The following is an 18,486-nucleotide window of genomic DNA, read 5'->3' as shown; positions in this document are numbered from 1 at the left end:
CTGCCCGAAATCTAATCAAAGCGGCCGCTGGTTGCTGATGCGGACGGCCGGCATCAGCACCCAGCAGCCGTGTGCGATGGCCGTCTAGTGATGGGAGCAGCGTGAGGGGTGAAAGCTCTGCCCCCTCGCACTGACCTTTCACCCCTCACGCTGCTCCCATCAGTATGCGGCCATCAGACTGCTGGGAATGTAATCTAAACGGCCGATGCGTGCTGATGCCGCCGGCCGGCTCTGCTTTAATACTTTTTTTTTAACTTTATATGGCAAGCTGATCCAGCTTACCATATAAATAAAAAAAAAGTGTTAAAGTAGCTCCGGCCGGCGGCATCAGCACGCATCGGCCGTTTAGATTACATTCCCAGCAGTCTGATGGCTGCATAGTGATGGGAGCAGCGTGAGGGGTGAAAGCTCCGCCCCCTCGTACTCAGACTGCTGCAGCCCCGGATGTCAGGTCAGTGATATCCTGTCAGCATAGAGGAGAACAGTGTGCAGCTACCAGAGGACGGAAGTCAAGAGAAGTAGAAGGTCAGTAAACCAATGTATTTTTTGTACTGTATAATATTTTTTTGTATTTGTTAAAAACAAAAAAAAAATCGGCATGTGTGTATGTAAGTGTGTCCCCCTATATGCCACTCTGCCTCCAGAAATGCCTTATACCCCCCTATATGCCACTCTGTCCCATGATATGCCTTTTAACCCCCTATATGCCAGAGTTGCATATAGGGGTATAAGGCATTTCTGGATGCAGAGTGACATATAGGGGGTCAAAAGGCATATCTGGAGGCAGAGTGGCATAAAGGGGGTTAAAAGGCATATCATGGGGCAGAGGAGTATATAGGAGGGTATAAAGCATATCGGGGAGCCAGAGTGGCATATAGGGGGGGTATAAGGCTTTTCTGGAGGCAGAGTGTCCCATGATATGCCTTTTAACCCCCTTTATGCCACTCTGCCTCCAGAAATGCCTTATACCCCCTATATGCCACTCTGCCCCATGATATGCCTTTTAACCCTCTATATGGCAGAGTGGCATATAGGGGGTTAGAAGGCATACCATGGGACAGAGTGGCATATAGGGGTATGAGGCATTTCTGGATGCAGAGTGACATATAGGGGGTCAAAAGGCATATCTGGAGGTAGAGTGGCAAAAAGGGGGTTAAAAGGCATATCACGGGGCAGAGGGGCATATAGGAGGGTTGAGGCATATCAGGGAGGCAGAGTGGCATATGGGGGGTATAAGGCATTTCTGGAGGCAGAGTGACAGGGAGTAAAAGGCATTTCTGGAGGCAGAGTGGCATATAGGGTATTAAAAGGCATATTATGTGGCAGAGTGGCATATAGGAGGGTATAAAGCATATCGGGGAGGCAGAGTGGCATATAGGGGGGCATAAGGCTTTTCTGGAGGCAGAGTGCCCCATGATATGCCTTTTAACCCCCTTTATGCCACTCTGCCTCCAGAATGCCTTATACCCACTATATGCCACTCTGTCCCATGATATGCCTTTTAACCCCCTATATGGCAGAGTGGCATATAGGGGGTTAGAAGGCATATCATGGGACAGAGTGGCATATAGGGGGTATAAGGCATTTCTGGAGGCAGAGTGGCATATAGGGGGTTAGAAGGCATATCAGGGGGCAGAGTGGCAAGCCTGGGGGCAGAGTGGCAAGCCTGGGGGCAGAGTGGCAAGCCTGGGGGCAGAGTGGCAAGCCTGGGGGCAGAGGTGCATAACTCGGGGGTAGGTTGTCAAATGAAAGGAAATAAAAACCAAACATGTCTCAATCATAGCTGTTATTAAATATGGAAAAAAATAGTCTACATGAATTAATAAAGAAATAAAAGTTTCTTACCAGAATATCGTGAAGAATAATGTGATCAGTGTTTTGTTCCACTGAATAAAATGGAACTTTTTCATCTAAAAATGTTCGCAGTAGCAAATGTTTTCATCCCATTATGTGTAATGTATTTAATTTATTAGGGCCTTTTAACACTTTTGCTTTCTGGCATTTTAATACAAATAATGAGATAAAAAGAATGGCGAATAGTGTGACGCGGGTATGTATAAGGGGTGCGTGTGGGTATAAGAGCTTGACCGTGAGATAAACTATATGGGGCTGGTCTCCAAATTTTTCTAGGGCTGCTTTTCAAGTCCCAGTCCGGCCCTGGTACGGGCTTACTTGGCATGATAGGAGTGTGATTGCTAATAGCAATCACAGTCCCATCATGCCTAGGTTCCAGCATTTAATGGTTGCCTGGGTATAAAAGGAGTGTGATTGCTGTTAGCCTATCATGCCAAGTCATATTGTTTAATTTATCGTCCAATTTTGGTGTGTTACTTACATTTAATAAAAGTGTGGTTAACACACCAAAATTGGACAAAAAAATACAACAATATTAATTTATATATGATTGTTGACAGCAATCACACTCCTATCACAGCCAACCAGTACATGCTGGAATCTGGGTATGCCTGAGATTGCTGTTCACAATCATAATATATATATATATATATAAACATTGTTATTAAATTTTTTGTACAATCTTAGTGTGTAACTTACTTTTTTTAAAGTGTGGGATTTTGTATTATTTGTAAAGGTGGGGGGGTCGTTATCGGTTTCAGTGAACCCTGAATTTTCGGTTTTGGTCCAGAATTTTCATTTCGGTTTATCCCTAGGATAAATAGAACTATTTCATTTTTACTTATCCAGAATCCTGAATTTGTAGTTACAAAACTTTCTAGGCCCAGAAATCAGTGAGAGGAAAAGTAAAGGTTTTGTGTTATTTACTTTATTTTAATCTGCATATCTTATTAAAGGCCATATTTTCTCACAGTGAAAAATTAGTGCGGCCCTCGCACGTATACAATTCTGACGATGTGGCCCACTGCAGAAACAACTTGGACACACCTGTAATATGTGGATGAATTGTCTGAATGAGGAAGAGCATGAGTTAATATATGGATTTATTGTCTGAATGAGGAAGAGCATGAGTTAATATGTGGATATATTGTCTGAATGAGGGAGAGCATGAGTTGTCTGAATGAGGGAGAGCATGAGTAAATGTGTGGATGAATTGTCTGAATGAGGGAGAGCATGAGTTAATGTGTGGATGAATTGTCTGAATGAGGGAGAGCATGAGTTAATATGTGGATGAATTGTCTGAATGAGGGAGAGCATGAGTTAATGTGTGGATGAATTGTCTGAATGAAAATGTGAATTAGTGACTGTAAAAGTGTTTGTGTGTATCATAGATGTATAATTGTGGAAGGGCAAAGATGGCACAAGCAGGATGTTTGAGCCTTGGAGACCAAGATGGCACAGGCAAAGTTGACATGAGCTGGGTTATTTGGGGACAAAGATGGCAAATCTTATGTGTGTAATCTGGGTGCTGGTCAGGTTTTATGTGGGCAGTGTGGACGCCAGGGTTGGCTTTGGGGTGTGCAACCTGTGATCTATGCCTGTAATTTAGGGGGTTTTGAATATACTTTTAATGCCGTGTTTTTATGTGAATTCCAATTGATCTATACCTGCAAAGCTGAGTTTTTGTGTTATTCTGTAGATCCATATCTGCTATGCTATGTTTCCATACATTATTTATGTATACCTGCAAGTACAGGGTTTTTATGTCATATTCAGTTGATTAATACCTGTAATGCTGTTTCCATGCTGTTTATTTGATCTACACCTGCAATGCTACGTTTCATATATTATTATTGTATACCTGCACATACAGGATTTATATGTCTGATTGTGTTTATTTGATATATACCTTCAGTGCTGAGATCACAAGTGAATTTCAATTGATCTATACATGCAAAGCTGGGTTTGTGTGTTGATCTATCCCTGCAGCAGGGCCTATCGGCAGCAGGGTCTAATATTTATATATATATATGGGCAGCAGGAGCTAATAAATGGGTTTTAGATATTGGGACAGGGGCGCAATTTCAGTGCTTGCCATAGACGCTATTTTCAGCAGATACGCCTCTGTTTGTGTGGGTCCATAAAATATGGAAAACAGGAATCATAATTTCACAAACGTAGTAAAAATGAAAAATTAATGTTTGTGGTATAGTACAGTAATCTATCCCACTTTTTCTTTCGTTGGTTTATATATCTTTCATACTGCATCTACATTTATATATGCTGGCTGAAAGCTAAGGCAGCTTCCTGATATTTTTTGCTGTTTTTTTAGGTTCCTCAGCCAGGAACTCTCATGTTGTCTCACTTACAAGAGGGAGTCTATACCTTACAGTTGACAGTAACGGATACATCAGGTCAGCAGAGCTCTGACAATGTTTCTGTCAATGTGCTCCCTGAAGAAAGTCATGGATTAGGTAAATGCTGTACTTTTTTCTGCATTATAGATTGATTTTCTTTATTGTGAATTTTTCTTTTTCTTTATTGAGCATTGGTTAATTTGAATAGTACTTGTCTGAAATGAGTCTCAAAATGTGATTATTATTTTGTTTTTGGTAAATTAATGTTGATTGTTTTCAAGATATCAGTGCATTAGACATAATCAGTGTTATTAAGAATAGTGAACATGAAAACCATGTTAAGTCAGATCAAGTGGCGGAACCCACCCCAGAATAAAAAAAAAATAATATCCTGGGGGACGGATATGATGTTGAACTCAGTCCCAGGGTAGAAGTGTAAATACAAGCAATACAACACCAAAACACATATTTAGCATATTGTCTTTGGTACAAAAGGTTAATAAAGCCACCACAGTCACCGGGGAGATGTCAGGGTTGGAATTTTCTTCAAAGTAATTGATGATAGTATTTGGTGGACTTGATTATGTTCTATTGGTCAGACTAGGTGGGAAACAATGCATAGGGTCAGGTGTTTGGTCTGATCAGGTGGTCATTCCAATTTGGGAGTTCTGTAACATTAAAAGGTGTTGGTAGGGTATAAAAAAAATTATTTGCTGGGGGCGTGGCCGACCAGCGAACAAGATGGACGCATAAGTCCTGAGCTCCCGCACATCACGCTCGTTAATAGGCTTCGGTTTTTCGCTAAACCCCCCGAGATGGGCAAACACTCTAAGCTAAATACCCCGAAGCCATCGGGGTCCAAGGACAGGACTCTTACCTCCGTGCGCTCCTTCTTCACCGCGCCGTCCGACCAGGACTCCCGCGATTCCTCGCAACGGCCGCCATCTTCTCCCGCGAGTCCGGCAAGTGAACCAGCCGACGAGGATTGCGCTACCTCGCAGACACCTCACACTCACCGGGCAGATCGCCTATGGCACGACAAGCTCGACTCTCTACCCTCTAAGGATGATATCGCGGCGATTGTCGACAGGGCTACGCAAGGCATCCACGTGAGTCTTTCTGCTATACAAGCAGACATACGACATATTGGCGACCGCGTGGCCTCTCTGGAAGACGCGCAGCCAAAGATTTGTAAAACCGTTGACGCTCTGACTTCCCAGCTACGGGGTCAGGCAGATGCTCTAGTGCAACTCACCAGGAAATTGGAAGACCTCGATAACCGAGGCCGGCGAAATAACCTGAGGGTCCGTGGTATACCGGAATCGGTTACCCATGAGGAGATTGCCCCGACGCTACAAATCATCTTTAATAAGATTCTTAACAGGCCGACTGACACACTCATCCATCTTGACAGGGCTCATAGGGCTCTCCGTCAGAAACCTACGGGATCCGCACCCCCAAGGGATGTTGTTTGTTGCCTCCAAAGTTATCCCCTGAAGGAAGAGATCATGCGCCATTACAAGAGTAACGCAACTTGCTTATGGGACTCGCACCCTATCACCATTTTTCAGGATCTTTCGCCACTCACGCTGCAGGCTCGGAGACTGCTCCGTCCCGTCACACAGGCCCTGCGCGAGGCTAATATCCCCTATCAGTGGGGTTTTCCGTTTGCCCTTCTGGTCCGCCGTGGCAGCGTTTGGACGGGGACGCGTTAGCTTTTTTAAACGCTCCTGTTACTGGGGATGAGATTCAGACAGCGTTAAAATCCACCCCCCGTGGCAAATGCCCTGGCCCAGATGGCTTTACCACTGGGTACTATCGAAGGTTTTTTCCCGTTCTGGGCCCGCATTTAGTCACTCTCTTCAATACTTTGGCCGCTGGAGCGCAGCTTGACCCCCAGTCCAATGTCGCCCACATTTCGGTCATCCTCAAACCGGACAAGGATCCGGAATTGTGTCCTAATTACCGCCCCATATCCTTGATTAATACGGACATAAAACTTTTAGCTAAGGTGATGGCTCTTCGTTTGCAACGCTACATCCCCTCCCTTATTCATAGGGATCAGGTCGGTTTTGTGCCGGGGAGGGAGGCCAGAGACAATTCGATCCGCACACTTAATCTCATCGCGTATGCACGCGCCCACAACGTACCTTACGCCTTGGTCTCTATGGACGCCGAAAAGGCGTTTGATAGGGTTTCCTGGGTGTTCCTGTTTAGGTTATTGCGGAAGTTGGGCATCCCTTTCCTCAACCTACTCACCGCCTTGTATGCTAACCCCTCTGCTCACATAAAAATTAATAGCATCCTTTCGGAGCACTTTACCCTGCGGAATGGCACGCGACAGGGGTGTCCTCTCTCCCCATTATTGTTTATTTTGGCGATGGAGCCCCTGGCTCAGGCGCTACGGGATAATGATTTGATCACTGGATTAACCATTGCTTCCACCACCCACAAAATTGCCATCTATGCTGATGACATGCTGTGTATGATCACCAATCCCTCTGTTTCTTTGCCCCACATCATTTCGGAATTAAAACGTTTTAATACTCTTTCTAATTACCAAATTAATTTACAGAAATCGGAAATTCTTGGCGTCAACATTCCTGACGATTTGCGTTCGCACCTGTCCCGTTCTTTTCCTTTTAAATGGAAGGATGTGGCCTTTAAATACTTGGGTTTATGGATCCCGTCCGATCTTTCCCAGGTTATTCCACTAAATTTTTCCACATTATTGGCTACTGTAACCCAAGACTTATGCAGGTGGTCCGTACCCCATATTTCCTGGTTTGGCCGTATAGCGGTAATCAAAATGAACATCCTCCCAAGATTTCTGTATCTCTTTCAATGTTTGCCAGTATTTTTACCCAGGAGCTTTTTCCGTGCCTGCCATAGGGTTTTTACGCGCTTTGTATGGGGGGAGAGGATTCCTCGTCTGTCCTTTAATCACCTGTCTCGGTCCAAAATGCACGGAGGTATGGCCCTCCCGAACCTAGAGTGGTATTGGTTGGCGTCCCACTTACGTAGAGTGGTGGAATGGTCGATAGCGGTCCCCAAGCTCTGGACCCGACTGGAAAACTCTTTTTTTGTCGCCGATATCTCGGCGGCCCCTTGGTTGTCACATGGCTCCGGGGGTTGCACGCTCCCTTATCACCCCACTATTTCGGCCACCTTGAAGGCCTTTCGTAGAGTAGCGAGGGGGACTGCCCTCACCTCCGTCCCGAGCCCGCTTCTCCCACTGACACACAACCCTGATTTGCCTATACATATCCCTCAGGACGTGCTTCGGTTAATTACTTCCACACGGTCAGGGACCGTGCGGCTTTGCCACGTCTTGCAGTCGGGCACGTTCCGCTCCCTTGCAGACCTCTTACACCCTCGCGCACCGTCCTTCCAGTTGTCCTTAGCATACCATGGGCTCAAGCACTATATTTCTTCTTTATTGCCTGACACCCGGCTCACTAGGCCTTTATCGGGCTTTGAGCAACTTTGCCTGTTGGGTTCTGAACCCGCTCATTTGTTATCTCGGCTATACGCTCTGTTGCAGGAGGCCTATGGGCACTCTAAGCCCTTTTATTTAAGTCTGTGGGAACGGGACTTACAAATCTCCTTGTCTGATGCTGATTGGGACAAAATACTGCAGCTCACTCACAAAGGTGCCATTGCCAGTCTGGTCCAGGAGTGTAACTACAAGCTTCTGTCCCGCTGGTACAAAGTTCCGGCTGAATTGCATCGTTTTATCCCCCAGGTTTCCCCTCTTTGCTGGAGATGCGGGGTCGAGGACGGCACCTATAGACACATATGGTGGGACTGCGCTGATATCCGTCCCTTTTGGCAGGCTGTAGTGAAGGTCATTCAGGATATTATAGATCCTGACTGTGTGGCCTCTCCCCAGGGTCTCCTCTTACATCACACACACTCCTCCTTCACCTCCTATAAAAAAATCATTGGCCATACACCTGCTTCAGGCGGCGAAGGCCATTATCCCCCGATTCTGGAAAACTCGCGCCCCCCCCACTATCTGCTTGGGTAGCGAGGGTTAACTTTCTCTCTCACATGGAGGACCTGGTGGCCTCTGCTCAGGGCCGTGAATATGCCAATGGGCTTAAATGGCTCCCATGGTCGACTTTCGTCTCCTCTCCTCGTATATTGGACCTCTATCTTCCGCACTAGCTGCGGCCGCCTCACGATGTGGCTGGTGGATCGATGCTACATTCGGGACTCTCCTAGTCTTCTGCTTTCGGGCCCTTGGGTCTGCGCGAATCTACATTTTGTTTCCAGATTGTTGTTTCCTTGGAGCATGGTTATGTTCTTTTGTTTGTTTGTTTGTTCTTTCTCCACTCACTGTTTATTTTGGATTAACGACATTGTAACAAGTGTATTGCTATAATGTTTATCTTGATACTTTAATGCTCACTGCATTGCTGTTGGGTCGTATTGTTGTTACAGATAATGGTGGCTCGGTTTCTTTACCTCTGCCTATCGCAGTTTTCGATGTATTCTCTGGCGCTATGTGACCCATGCTTATATGCTCCTGTGAAACTGTGTACTCATGTTACTTTTGACTTGCTTTGTACCGATATACTTGATATGTCCATTGTCATTTTATTATCTGCTTTGTCAATAAACGGTGTTGATACAAAAAAATGTATTTGCTAGCACCACCTCTTCAGGCAGTGAATTCCATACTTTTATTAACCTTACTGTAAAAAAATTCTGTCTAAATCTCCTTTCTTCAAGTCTTAGCGGGTGGCCTACTTTTCCTTTGTTTCCTTTGTATTAAAGTCTTTAGAGTCTTTGTATGTGCCCTGTACATATTTATAATTAACCCCCCATAATAATAGTACACCTTTTTGAGAAGTCTTTTCTATTTGCATTAATAATTGTGATTCATCAAATTCACCAATATTTGGTTGTTTGTAACAAATGCCCAGAAATATTTTCTGACAATCTCAACCCACAATGATTCCATATTTTCATCATATATATCTTCCCTGCAAATGAGGCAATAATGCTTGTTTTACATACAAACAGACCCCTCCACCTCTTTTATTTGGCCTGTCTTTACTAAACAACATGTAGCCCTGCATAGTGATTGACTATTTCCTCCTCATTCCTTGGAGGAGATTTAAATCTCCTTCAACCGTCTAGCCATCCTTTCCCAAGCACATGAGCCCCTCCTGCATTCAGGTGTAATCCATCCCGACTGTAGATATTGTACCCCAAAGCAAAATCAGCCCAGTGCTCACAAATTCATTAATTCTCTCACTCATTCACATAATTCAGCCACACATTAATTCATCTACCCAGTCTTTCTCCCATCTCACTATCTATCCCCTCTCCCTACCTTCTCACTATCTACTCTCCCCCCTTTGTAGTTCACTTACCTTGCAGAAATCTTGCGATGGGAGCGCAAGGCCTCTGTCTTGCTGCTCTGCCACAGTGCTCACTGCTTTACTGCTGAGTGTTGGAATATGACGTAATATTCCGGCGTTCAGCACTTTAAGTCCCATTGAGGAACTGTCCCAGGCAATCCGGGACATGTGGTCAGTAGAGCAAAACGTGAAAATATCTTGTTTGGGAATAGTAACAATTTGTGCCCTGTAATGTCTAGAAAACCAAATACTTGTGGGGTGGAAATGGAAATGCAATGAAACATGCTAGGCTAGAATTCTCTGCCATAACACATAACCTGTGCAAAAATTCCTAAGCAACGCAAAAGTGCGCAGAAAATTAATGCTATGAGGCTGCATGAAAAGTGCCCAAATGCTCCTGATGAGATACTGTGTGTTTTTTGCTTTACAAAAAATATATCTACTTTTGTCAGATTATTTTCTGGTTTTTATTTGTTTAGAATTAGAGTTGCATACTAACTGTACAATCCAACAGTTTTTAAAGCGTGACCTGCCCCGGGCTAGCGCCCCATATTAAGAATTTTAACAAAAGATCATTCAGTTTGTTTGTTAGATCAGGTTAGATCAACTGTTTTTTTGTTAGATCTACTCTAAAATATGTAATATTAACAATCTTTTTCAGGGGGGGGCTAACCAGTAGCCAGCCCTCCCCTCAACAAAAAAAATCAACAAACTGTTATTGATTATGATAGCTCCATGTGTTATCTCAGGTTTGATCAGACAACATTTTTGTTAGATCTAGTCTAATTACTGAGATATTGCATATTTAATGAGGGGGGCTGCCCCTCCCCAACTGAAATTTGGATTTTTTTCATTGATTTTGGTAGATATTCTTTGATCCCGTAAGATCAACAGTTTTTTTCGTTAGATCTATCACGCAGGAGGCGGTATTCACAATCCTATTTTGTATGCAGGGAATGGGAATACATACGGGTTGCCCCCCCCAACAGAAATTTGGAATTTTTTTTATTGATTTTGGTAGATAATCCTTAGATCCGGTAAGATCAACTTTTTTTCGTTAGATCTATCACGCATGAGGCGGTATTCACAATTCTATTTTGTGGGCAGGGGAGAGGAATACATACTGGTTGGCCCACCCTCGACTGAAATTTGATTTTGGTAGATATTCATTAGATCCGGTAAGATCAGCAGTTTTTTTCATTTTTCTTTTAAGTTGGCCAATGCAATTTACCCCATTAAATCATATATTTTTGAAGACTAGACACCCCAGGGTATTTGAAATGCTAGTATTTTAACTATTTCCATGCACTAATTCTACTATCAGCCTTTGCCAAAGTTTGTGGTAGTCATTTTTTTGTGTTCTTTTCCCCACACACATTTTACTTCATGTATGAATTAATAGGTCCTGGTATACAACAACCCTATATGTGTTCAGCAACATCTCCTGAGTACCATGATATCACCCATGCATGGGTTTGCCTGGCTGTTTTGGGGCAAAAGGGACACATTTGGGGCATGCACATTTTTCAGTGTTGAACTTTATTTGGTGATCCACTGCCCATGTCCTATTTGGTACAGCTTTGATCCTGGCCAATTCAGTGTGCCCTATAAAACCATATATTTTCGAAAAATAGACACGCCAGGGTATTTCAAATGCTGGTATTTTAACTCTTTGCATGAACTAATTCTACCACCAGCCTTTGTCAAAGTTTGCAGTAGTATTTTTTGTGTGTATTTTTCCCACACACATGTACTTTAGGTATGATTTTACAGGTCCTGGTATATGTCACTGTCATGGAACACCCCAATATGTGTTCAGCAACATCTCTTCTGAGTACAGTGATACCCCACATGCATGGGTTTGTCAGTTGTTTGGGGGCATTTTTCGTATTGGAAATTAGACAGGTGGTCATCCTTCGCCATGTTTTAATTGGGACATTGTTGAATATGGCCAATTCAATTTACCCCATCAAATCATTCATTTTTTTTAAAAGTAGACACCCCATGGACATTTAACATGCCAGTATTTTAACTCTTTCTATAAAGAGAAAATAAAGTGCTAATTTCAGGACTTGCTCATAAAAATACTTTATATATATATATATATATATATATATATATATATATATATATATATATATATATATATACACACCATATTTTCTGGCGTATAAGACGACCCCCGACTTTTCCAGTTAAAATATAGAGTTTGGGCTATACTTGCCGTATAAGACTACCCCTCTACCCAGTATACAACAACCAGCCAACCACGGCAAGCGATGTACCTTACCGGTGATTAGCTGGTTGTTGTATACAAAGCCTGCTTGGATTGGGTGGCTCAGCTCTCCCTAACATATGCCTGTCCACACATGTATAGACATACACTGCCCTCACACACCCCTTCCTTTACACACATATACACGTACATACCAGCTTACAAACACACATATACACATACACTGCCCATGCACAGACATATACATACATACACTGCCCTTACACACACACACACACATATATATATCTACACATACTAACATACGCCTGTCCATACATACACATTTATACACTGCCCTCACCACACGCCCCTGCCTTTACACACACACACACACACACATATATATATATATATATATAATGTATATATATATATATAGTGTATATATATACATATATACACACACACCAGTTTACAAACACACAAATACCTACACTGATCTTACACACACCTGACCATACACATACACTGACCATCTCACACCAACATATAGACACATACACTGCACTCTCACCCGTTTCTCCCCATGTCTCACCTTTCTCATCTTCTATCTTCCATCCAGTTGTGGGAGCGTGAGTTCTGTCATTTCAGACCTCTGCTTTACTGCTCCCTCATCACTACGCACCGGCAGTTGATGCCGAGCGCCGGGACATGACATCATCCCCACGCTCGGCATCAATAGCCGGCACGTACTGATTAGGGAGCACGGAAGCCGAGGTCTGAAGTGCCAGACCTCGAGCTCCCTAATATTGGGCTAGTTAGAGGGAGGTCGTGATCTCCCCAACCAGCCCTGCTCATCGGGCGCTTGCTGATCAGGGCTAGTTGGGGAGATCACGATCTTGCACCTACCTCGGCGCGGCCCTGAAGACCTGCCCAGGGGAGGCAGCTTCTCCGCTCGCCCCTCCCCTAGAGATTCGTGATTCTCCAGTCCGGCTCGGTAAGTTTCAGTACCCAGCGTAAAAGACGACCCTCGACTTTTTAAAGATTTTCACGGGTTAAAAAGTCGTCTTATACGCAGGATTTAAATCGCCTCCTAAACTCTTTTAAAACTGGCGTCTGCTCAGTGTATGGCGGATGTTGGTGCCCCGTGGGGGTGCCAGACATGGCCCCTGATGCCGATCCCACTGTTGCTTTCTGCACCCGTTTGCGTCATGGCGGTCCTGGCATGTCAATTGTCGTTAACTGTTTGTTTTCAAGAGATGTGCCCGGACCGTCAGTTGTCATCACAGGGTTAAATTTTTAGGTTATTTTCTGTCAATTTAACTCATGTAGTGAGGATTCAGAATAGAAAATAAATGTATTAAATCTATAGGTACACTATTCACAGGGAAGGAGAATAGTGGTTGAACCATTTGCAAAAATGGCAAAAAGTACTGGAGGGTTTAATATGAATGAACCTAACATCATTATGGACACCATAATAAATAAAATTAAGCAATAATAACTAATAAACAATTCACAATACATGTTTATTTATTTTCACAATAATTATTAATTGATTAATCCCTTAAGGACCAGGCTGTTTCTCCTATTTAGTATACCCACACAAGTTATTTTTTTTCAGGCCAAGAAGAGCTTTCTTCAGATACAATTTTTATCATATCAAATTAATTGAAAATTAAGCACTTTTTCTCATATTTATTTGAAAAATATTTTACTCATTTACAAAAATTGTTTGGGTAAAATGCCACATTTACGAAGTGCGCATTTTTCAACTTTATCATATGGTCCTTCTGCCCCTATGTCCTAAGTGGGCCATATTTGAAGCCAGCTATTTCAATTTATCAAACCATATATTTAAAAAAAAAAAAAAAAAAAAAAAACAGAAACACCAGGGTTTTTTAAATGCCGGTATCTTAACCCCTTCCATGAAAGAGAATCTACCACCAGCCTTTGCCATAGTTTGTAGCAATACTTTTTTTTATTTCTTTCACATGGATTCTACCTCAGGTATGAATTAATAACGCCTGGTATACATCACTGCCAAATAACACCGCAATATGTGTTCAGCAACATCTCCTGAGTACAGTGATACCCCCCATTTATGGGTATTTTGGTTTGTTTGCAGACTAAAGCCACATTTGGAAGTGTGCATTTTTCAAATTGGATTTTTTACATGTTGAAAACTCTACCAATATATCCTAATTGGGATATCTCTCAAGCCGGGAAGTTCAATTTACCCCATCAAATTAAATATTTTTTAAAAGTAGATACCCCAGGCTATTTCAAATGCTGGTATTTTAACTCTTTCAATGCACACATTTTACCACCAATCAAACAACACCCCAATATGTGATCAGCAACTTGAATACAGTAATACCACCAATCCATTGGGTTGTCAGGTTACTTGGAAGGTAAAAGGCCACTTACTTGGGAGGTTGTCGGCTTAGCTGGGAGGTAAAAGATATGCATTTTTTTTTGGCATTTGAACATCTGGTCAGTCTGTGCCAGGGTCCTATTGTTGGAATCAAATCATACATTTTTAAAAACTAGACACCCCGTGGGTATTTAAAATACCAGTATTTTAACTCTTTCCATGCAAGGATTTTTGTGAAGCCATAGTGCTAATTTTAGGACTTGCTCACAAATATAAACTTTTTTCCCATATATATGTTTTTGGACTTTTTTTTTTTTTTTTTACATTATGTTGGAACTGTATGGTTCCCCTGATGATGACATCAATGGGGAATTATTTTTACATGTTACCACATTTTTATTTTTTTTAACTATTTTTTTCTTATTTTTTTAATTTATAATTAATGATATATAATTATATATTTATTCATTTTACTAATCACATTGTGATTAGTAGGCTGGGCTTCATCGACTTACATGGTTGAATGCAGTATTTAACCTGTAGGGGGAACTCTGGAGAGACTCTCTTGAGAACTTGTTTAATTAGTTAAGGATATCCATAGGGTCTTGAGGGGTTTCGTCGGAACTCTTCCGGTCCTTGATTCACACTAGCTTCCTGAGTTTCTAGATCTCTGCTTGCTTATGCTCTGCGGTCAATCTGTTTCATGGTATATCCTTTCATATCCACTTGTGCGCTTTCAATAGCCCTCGCCTGCCATTGACAGAACTCTGTCCGTCCACTCCTTGTTTTTAGTTTAGTGCTCTGTTTTCTAGTTTAAAAAAAAAATAAAAAATTAGTTAAGTATAGTTATAAAACTTGAAACTTAGGTCTCAACATGTACAGATCACTGTGCCAAATAGATTAGAAACTGCCCAAGCACATAAGAACAAAATGGCGAAGGACCTCTGTTTAAAGTGCCTGGCCGGCACCATAAGATGGAGGGCCAGCCTGCATCGCAGAACAGAAGCCACCTAGAGATAACACCATGACATAAAGACACTCCCCCCTAGAAGATTCTGGAAAGTCCCCACAATGGCTATAAAAAACCCACGGCAGTGACCACGACCTCACCTGTGGTGTCAGAGATTATGTGCACGGGCAGCCCAGGATGGATCCAGGGATCCTTGTGTCAGAGACGAGTGGCTCTTCGGAAAGACCGTTCTGAGGGGTTTCCCCAGTCCCTGCTGAGTTGCGAGTTGATCGGGTAGGAGAGTACTTGGCTTGTTGATGTACTACTGTATTGACATTGACATTATAGCATTGATTGCTGTGATATTGATTTGATTGATTGCTTAATTCGCTTTACATACACACATTACATCTACATACATACACACACACACAAGTTTACAGACATAGCTGTTTTCCATCTGCTGTAGTAAGAGTTCCATATTAAAGTTTTGCTTGATCAAAGTGCTGTGTGTCGTGCTGTCATTTAGTATCCTCATTGACTGAGCTAAACAACTCCACAGGAAAATGCTTAATTCTGAGTGCTGGGCTCTTTGCCAAAGCAAATTGGACAAAAATCACATGAGTTTGAATTATTTGCTTCCTTAAGAACCACTTGTCTTCTAGAGTAAAATAAAAGCCATTTCCAGATCCAGCAAAAAGTATTTATTTTCTTCAAATGAGCAGCAAAACCAAAATACTATATAAACAAAATAAATCCTTACTCCTCTGAGCACTAACTAAACACAGAGTTTTCTCTCTCTAAGTTGGGGTGGCTTCCCCACCTTCCAACAAAACACTGCAACCAAAAAAAAAATTCACCAAGCTTTCTTGGCTGGAATAAGAAGGAGAGTGAATTGCACCAAGCTGGTCTTTTAAACCCTCCCAATTAGACCAAGTAAACTGTAGATAGTCACCTGTAAATCCTGGTCTGGATTTTAACCCCTTAAGGACCGGGATGTACCTGGTACTTCCTGGTCATAGGTCACCGGTAGACCGGGACGTACCAGGTACTTCATCCCCAAAAACCGCCCCCACATCGCCACAATCGTGGTAATCGCAGGGGCAGACAGCACAGCCACTCAGAGCCCGTCCCCAAGCCTGTGATCACTCCCATGGAGTGATTCTGTAGGCTGAAACCGCGATTGCAGAAAAAAATCTGCAATCACGTTTTCAGCTGCCACAGGCAGCTTCAGGGAAGGGGGTGGTGTGTTGATTGGGTCCCCACACAAGTGTGGGGACCTGACCCAACACCCCCTGCTGCCTGATCGCTCCATGAGAGCGTCAGTGCAGCGTTAACCCCTTCAATGTTAATTCCTGTTTTGTACGGGGCTCTGCTGCTGGTGGTCTGCCTGGAGGCCCTGGCAGACCAGCAACAGCAAAAACTAGCCCCCACAAGCCCTTTGATCAGTCCTGTAGGACTGATCAAAGAGACTCCTCCCCTGCAATCTCCAGAGGCAGCTTCAGGGACAGGGAGACAGGATTCTTTGGTCTCCACATGAGTGTGGAGACCAGCCCCCACCCCCTCCCTTGCTCAATTAACCCCTACCCCCCTCTTGCTCAATTAACCCCTTCAATGCTGCGATTGTGTATGACCCCCCTTCGCAGCATTGCAGGGGTTAATATTAGTCCCCACAAGTTGTGGGGACTAAATATCAGTCAATGCTGTGCTTCAATGGAACATCAGCATTGAAAGAGTTAAAAAAAAAAGTGTTAAAAAAATAATAAAATAATTAAAAAATAAATAAATTAAAAAAATAACAGCACTGACCTGAAAGTCCAGGGTGCTTCCAGGTCAAATGCTGGGCTGGGCTGATAATGATCAGATCACTCCTGGCCAATAGGAGTGATCGGATCATTATGGCAGCCCATGGATGACCCTGCCCTACAAAGAGAGAGGGGTCATCTAGGGTAATTATGAAAAAAACACAAATTATTAATAAAAAAAACCCCAAACATAATTATTACCTGATCACTTGTCGGTGACATTTTAACCCCTTCAATCCCAGGGGTTTTTGGTACCTCAAAATGTCGGTTTAGCGATGATTCTCTTTTCCTGTGAATAGCGTACCCATGTAAACTATATATTGTTTTTTCAAGGAGAGATAGGGCTTTCGTTTGATACCATAGTTGGATGATTAGCTGACAATTTAGAATGAGAAATTATATAGATTTTTTTTTTTTACATTTTCCCTCTGAATCCTCACAAAATTAGGTAAAGTGATGGAAAATCCCCTCCAAGTTTATCAATTCAGGTGTCCTGATTTCAGAAATACCTAATTTATATAGATTTTCCAGACTTTCCCAGCACCAGGGAGCATACTATTAGGTGTACAATTTTGTATAATTTTTATGCCTATGGCTTAACGGGTTTGGGGGTTGTGAACGGGGGCAGGAGGGTTATACTGGCTAGATGTTATGCTAGGGCAATAGGAAGTAAGGTTTTTTTAAGAATTTTTTTTATTATCTTTTTTTATATATTTTTTTTTTCATTTTGTAAATTTTTTTAATTTTTTATATTTTATTTTTTTTACACAGTAATGGTTAGAGGTCCTCCTAGGGACCTCCTGAACATGCCAGTGATGTCACAATGACATCACAGCTCACATTATAGTTTTTTTTAGTATTATTTATATCATTATTTTAATGATTTATTTAATATTTTTTAAATGGTTTAACTTTTTTTTTCCAGCTTTTCCGTTTCAGGACGGGAGGGGGAGTGAGAGACATGGTTTCTCACTCCCCTCCCAGCGATCCCCCTGCACCGATCACACTGTGATCTCCACGCAGGTCCTCACAGACCTGCATAGAGATCGCAGCGTCTCTGTGCCTCATCGGAGGGCAGGATATCTCCGCAGGGTTACGTCACCAGGGAATGCCCGACCAGGGAATGCGTTTGCAACTGCGCGATCGGGCACTTTCAACTGTAACAGCTTACTGGCTTTCATGCCGGAAGCTGTTACGGGAGATCGGGCAAAAACGACAGCCTGGTCTCCCGTGCAGCGGCAGGGATGCTGCACGAAGGGCTGGACGTACTGGGACGTCCACAGGGGTTTCTTAGTGGGCGTTTTTTGGACGTCCTGGTACGTCTATAGGGGATTGAAGGGGTTAAGTTACTGATTATTGATCGGTCTCCCTGATTGATGTCAGCAGCCTAAACCTGTCACTTACAAGTAATCTGATAATTTTATTTTTTTTAAAGTTTAAAAATTGAAATGCGCATGTTCCAGTTTTGACTCCAGTGTCTGAGAAACATGACTTATCTATGCATGTGGTGTATCGCTGTACTCAGGGGGTGTTACTGAACACAAATCAAGACCT

The 18,486-nt window shown here is 42.8% G+C and overlaps 1 protein-coding gene across 1 annotated transcript in view; it reads left to right on the top strand.

The window, feature by feature from the left end:
• Positions 1-18,486, top strand: part of LOC149271957 (low-density lipoprotein receptor-related protein 11-like) — a 116,612-nt gene that overhangs the window by 82,157 nt on the left and 15,969 nt on the right. The window contains exon 5 of the mRNA XM_089506949.1: positions 4,187-4,328. Coding sequence (XP_089363075.1) covers positions 4,187-4,328 — 142 coding nt within the window. The remainder of the gene's footprint in view (positions 1-4,186; positions 4,329-18,486) is intronic.

The sequence above is a fragment of the Sceloporus occidentalis genome, unplaced genomic scaffold, assembly GCF_023333645.1.
Source record: "Sceloporus occidentalis isolate IW3139 unplaced genomic scaffold, rSceOcc1.0.p SCAF_441, whole genome shotgun sequence".
In the NCBI taxonomy this organism is placed as follows: domain Eukaryota; kingdom Metazoa; phylum Chordata; class Lepidosauria; order Squamata; family Phrynosomatidae; genus Sceloporus; species Sceloporus occidentalis.
The sequence above is the reverse complement of the archived record's forward strand: the minus strand, read 5'-3'. Positions and strand labels throughout refer to the sequence as shown.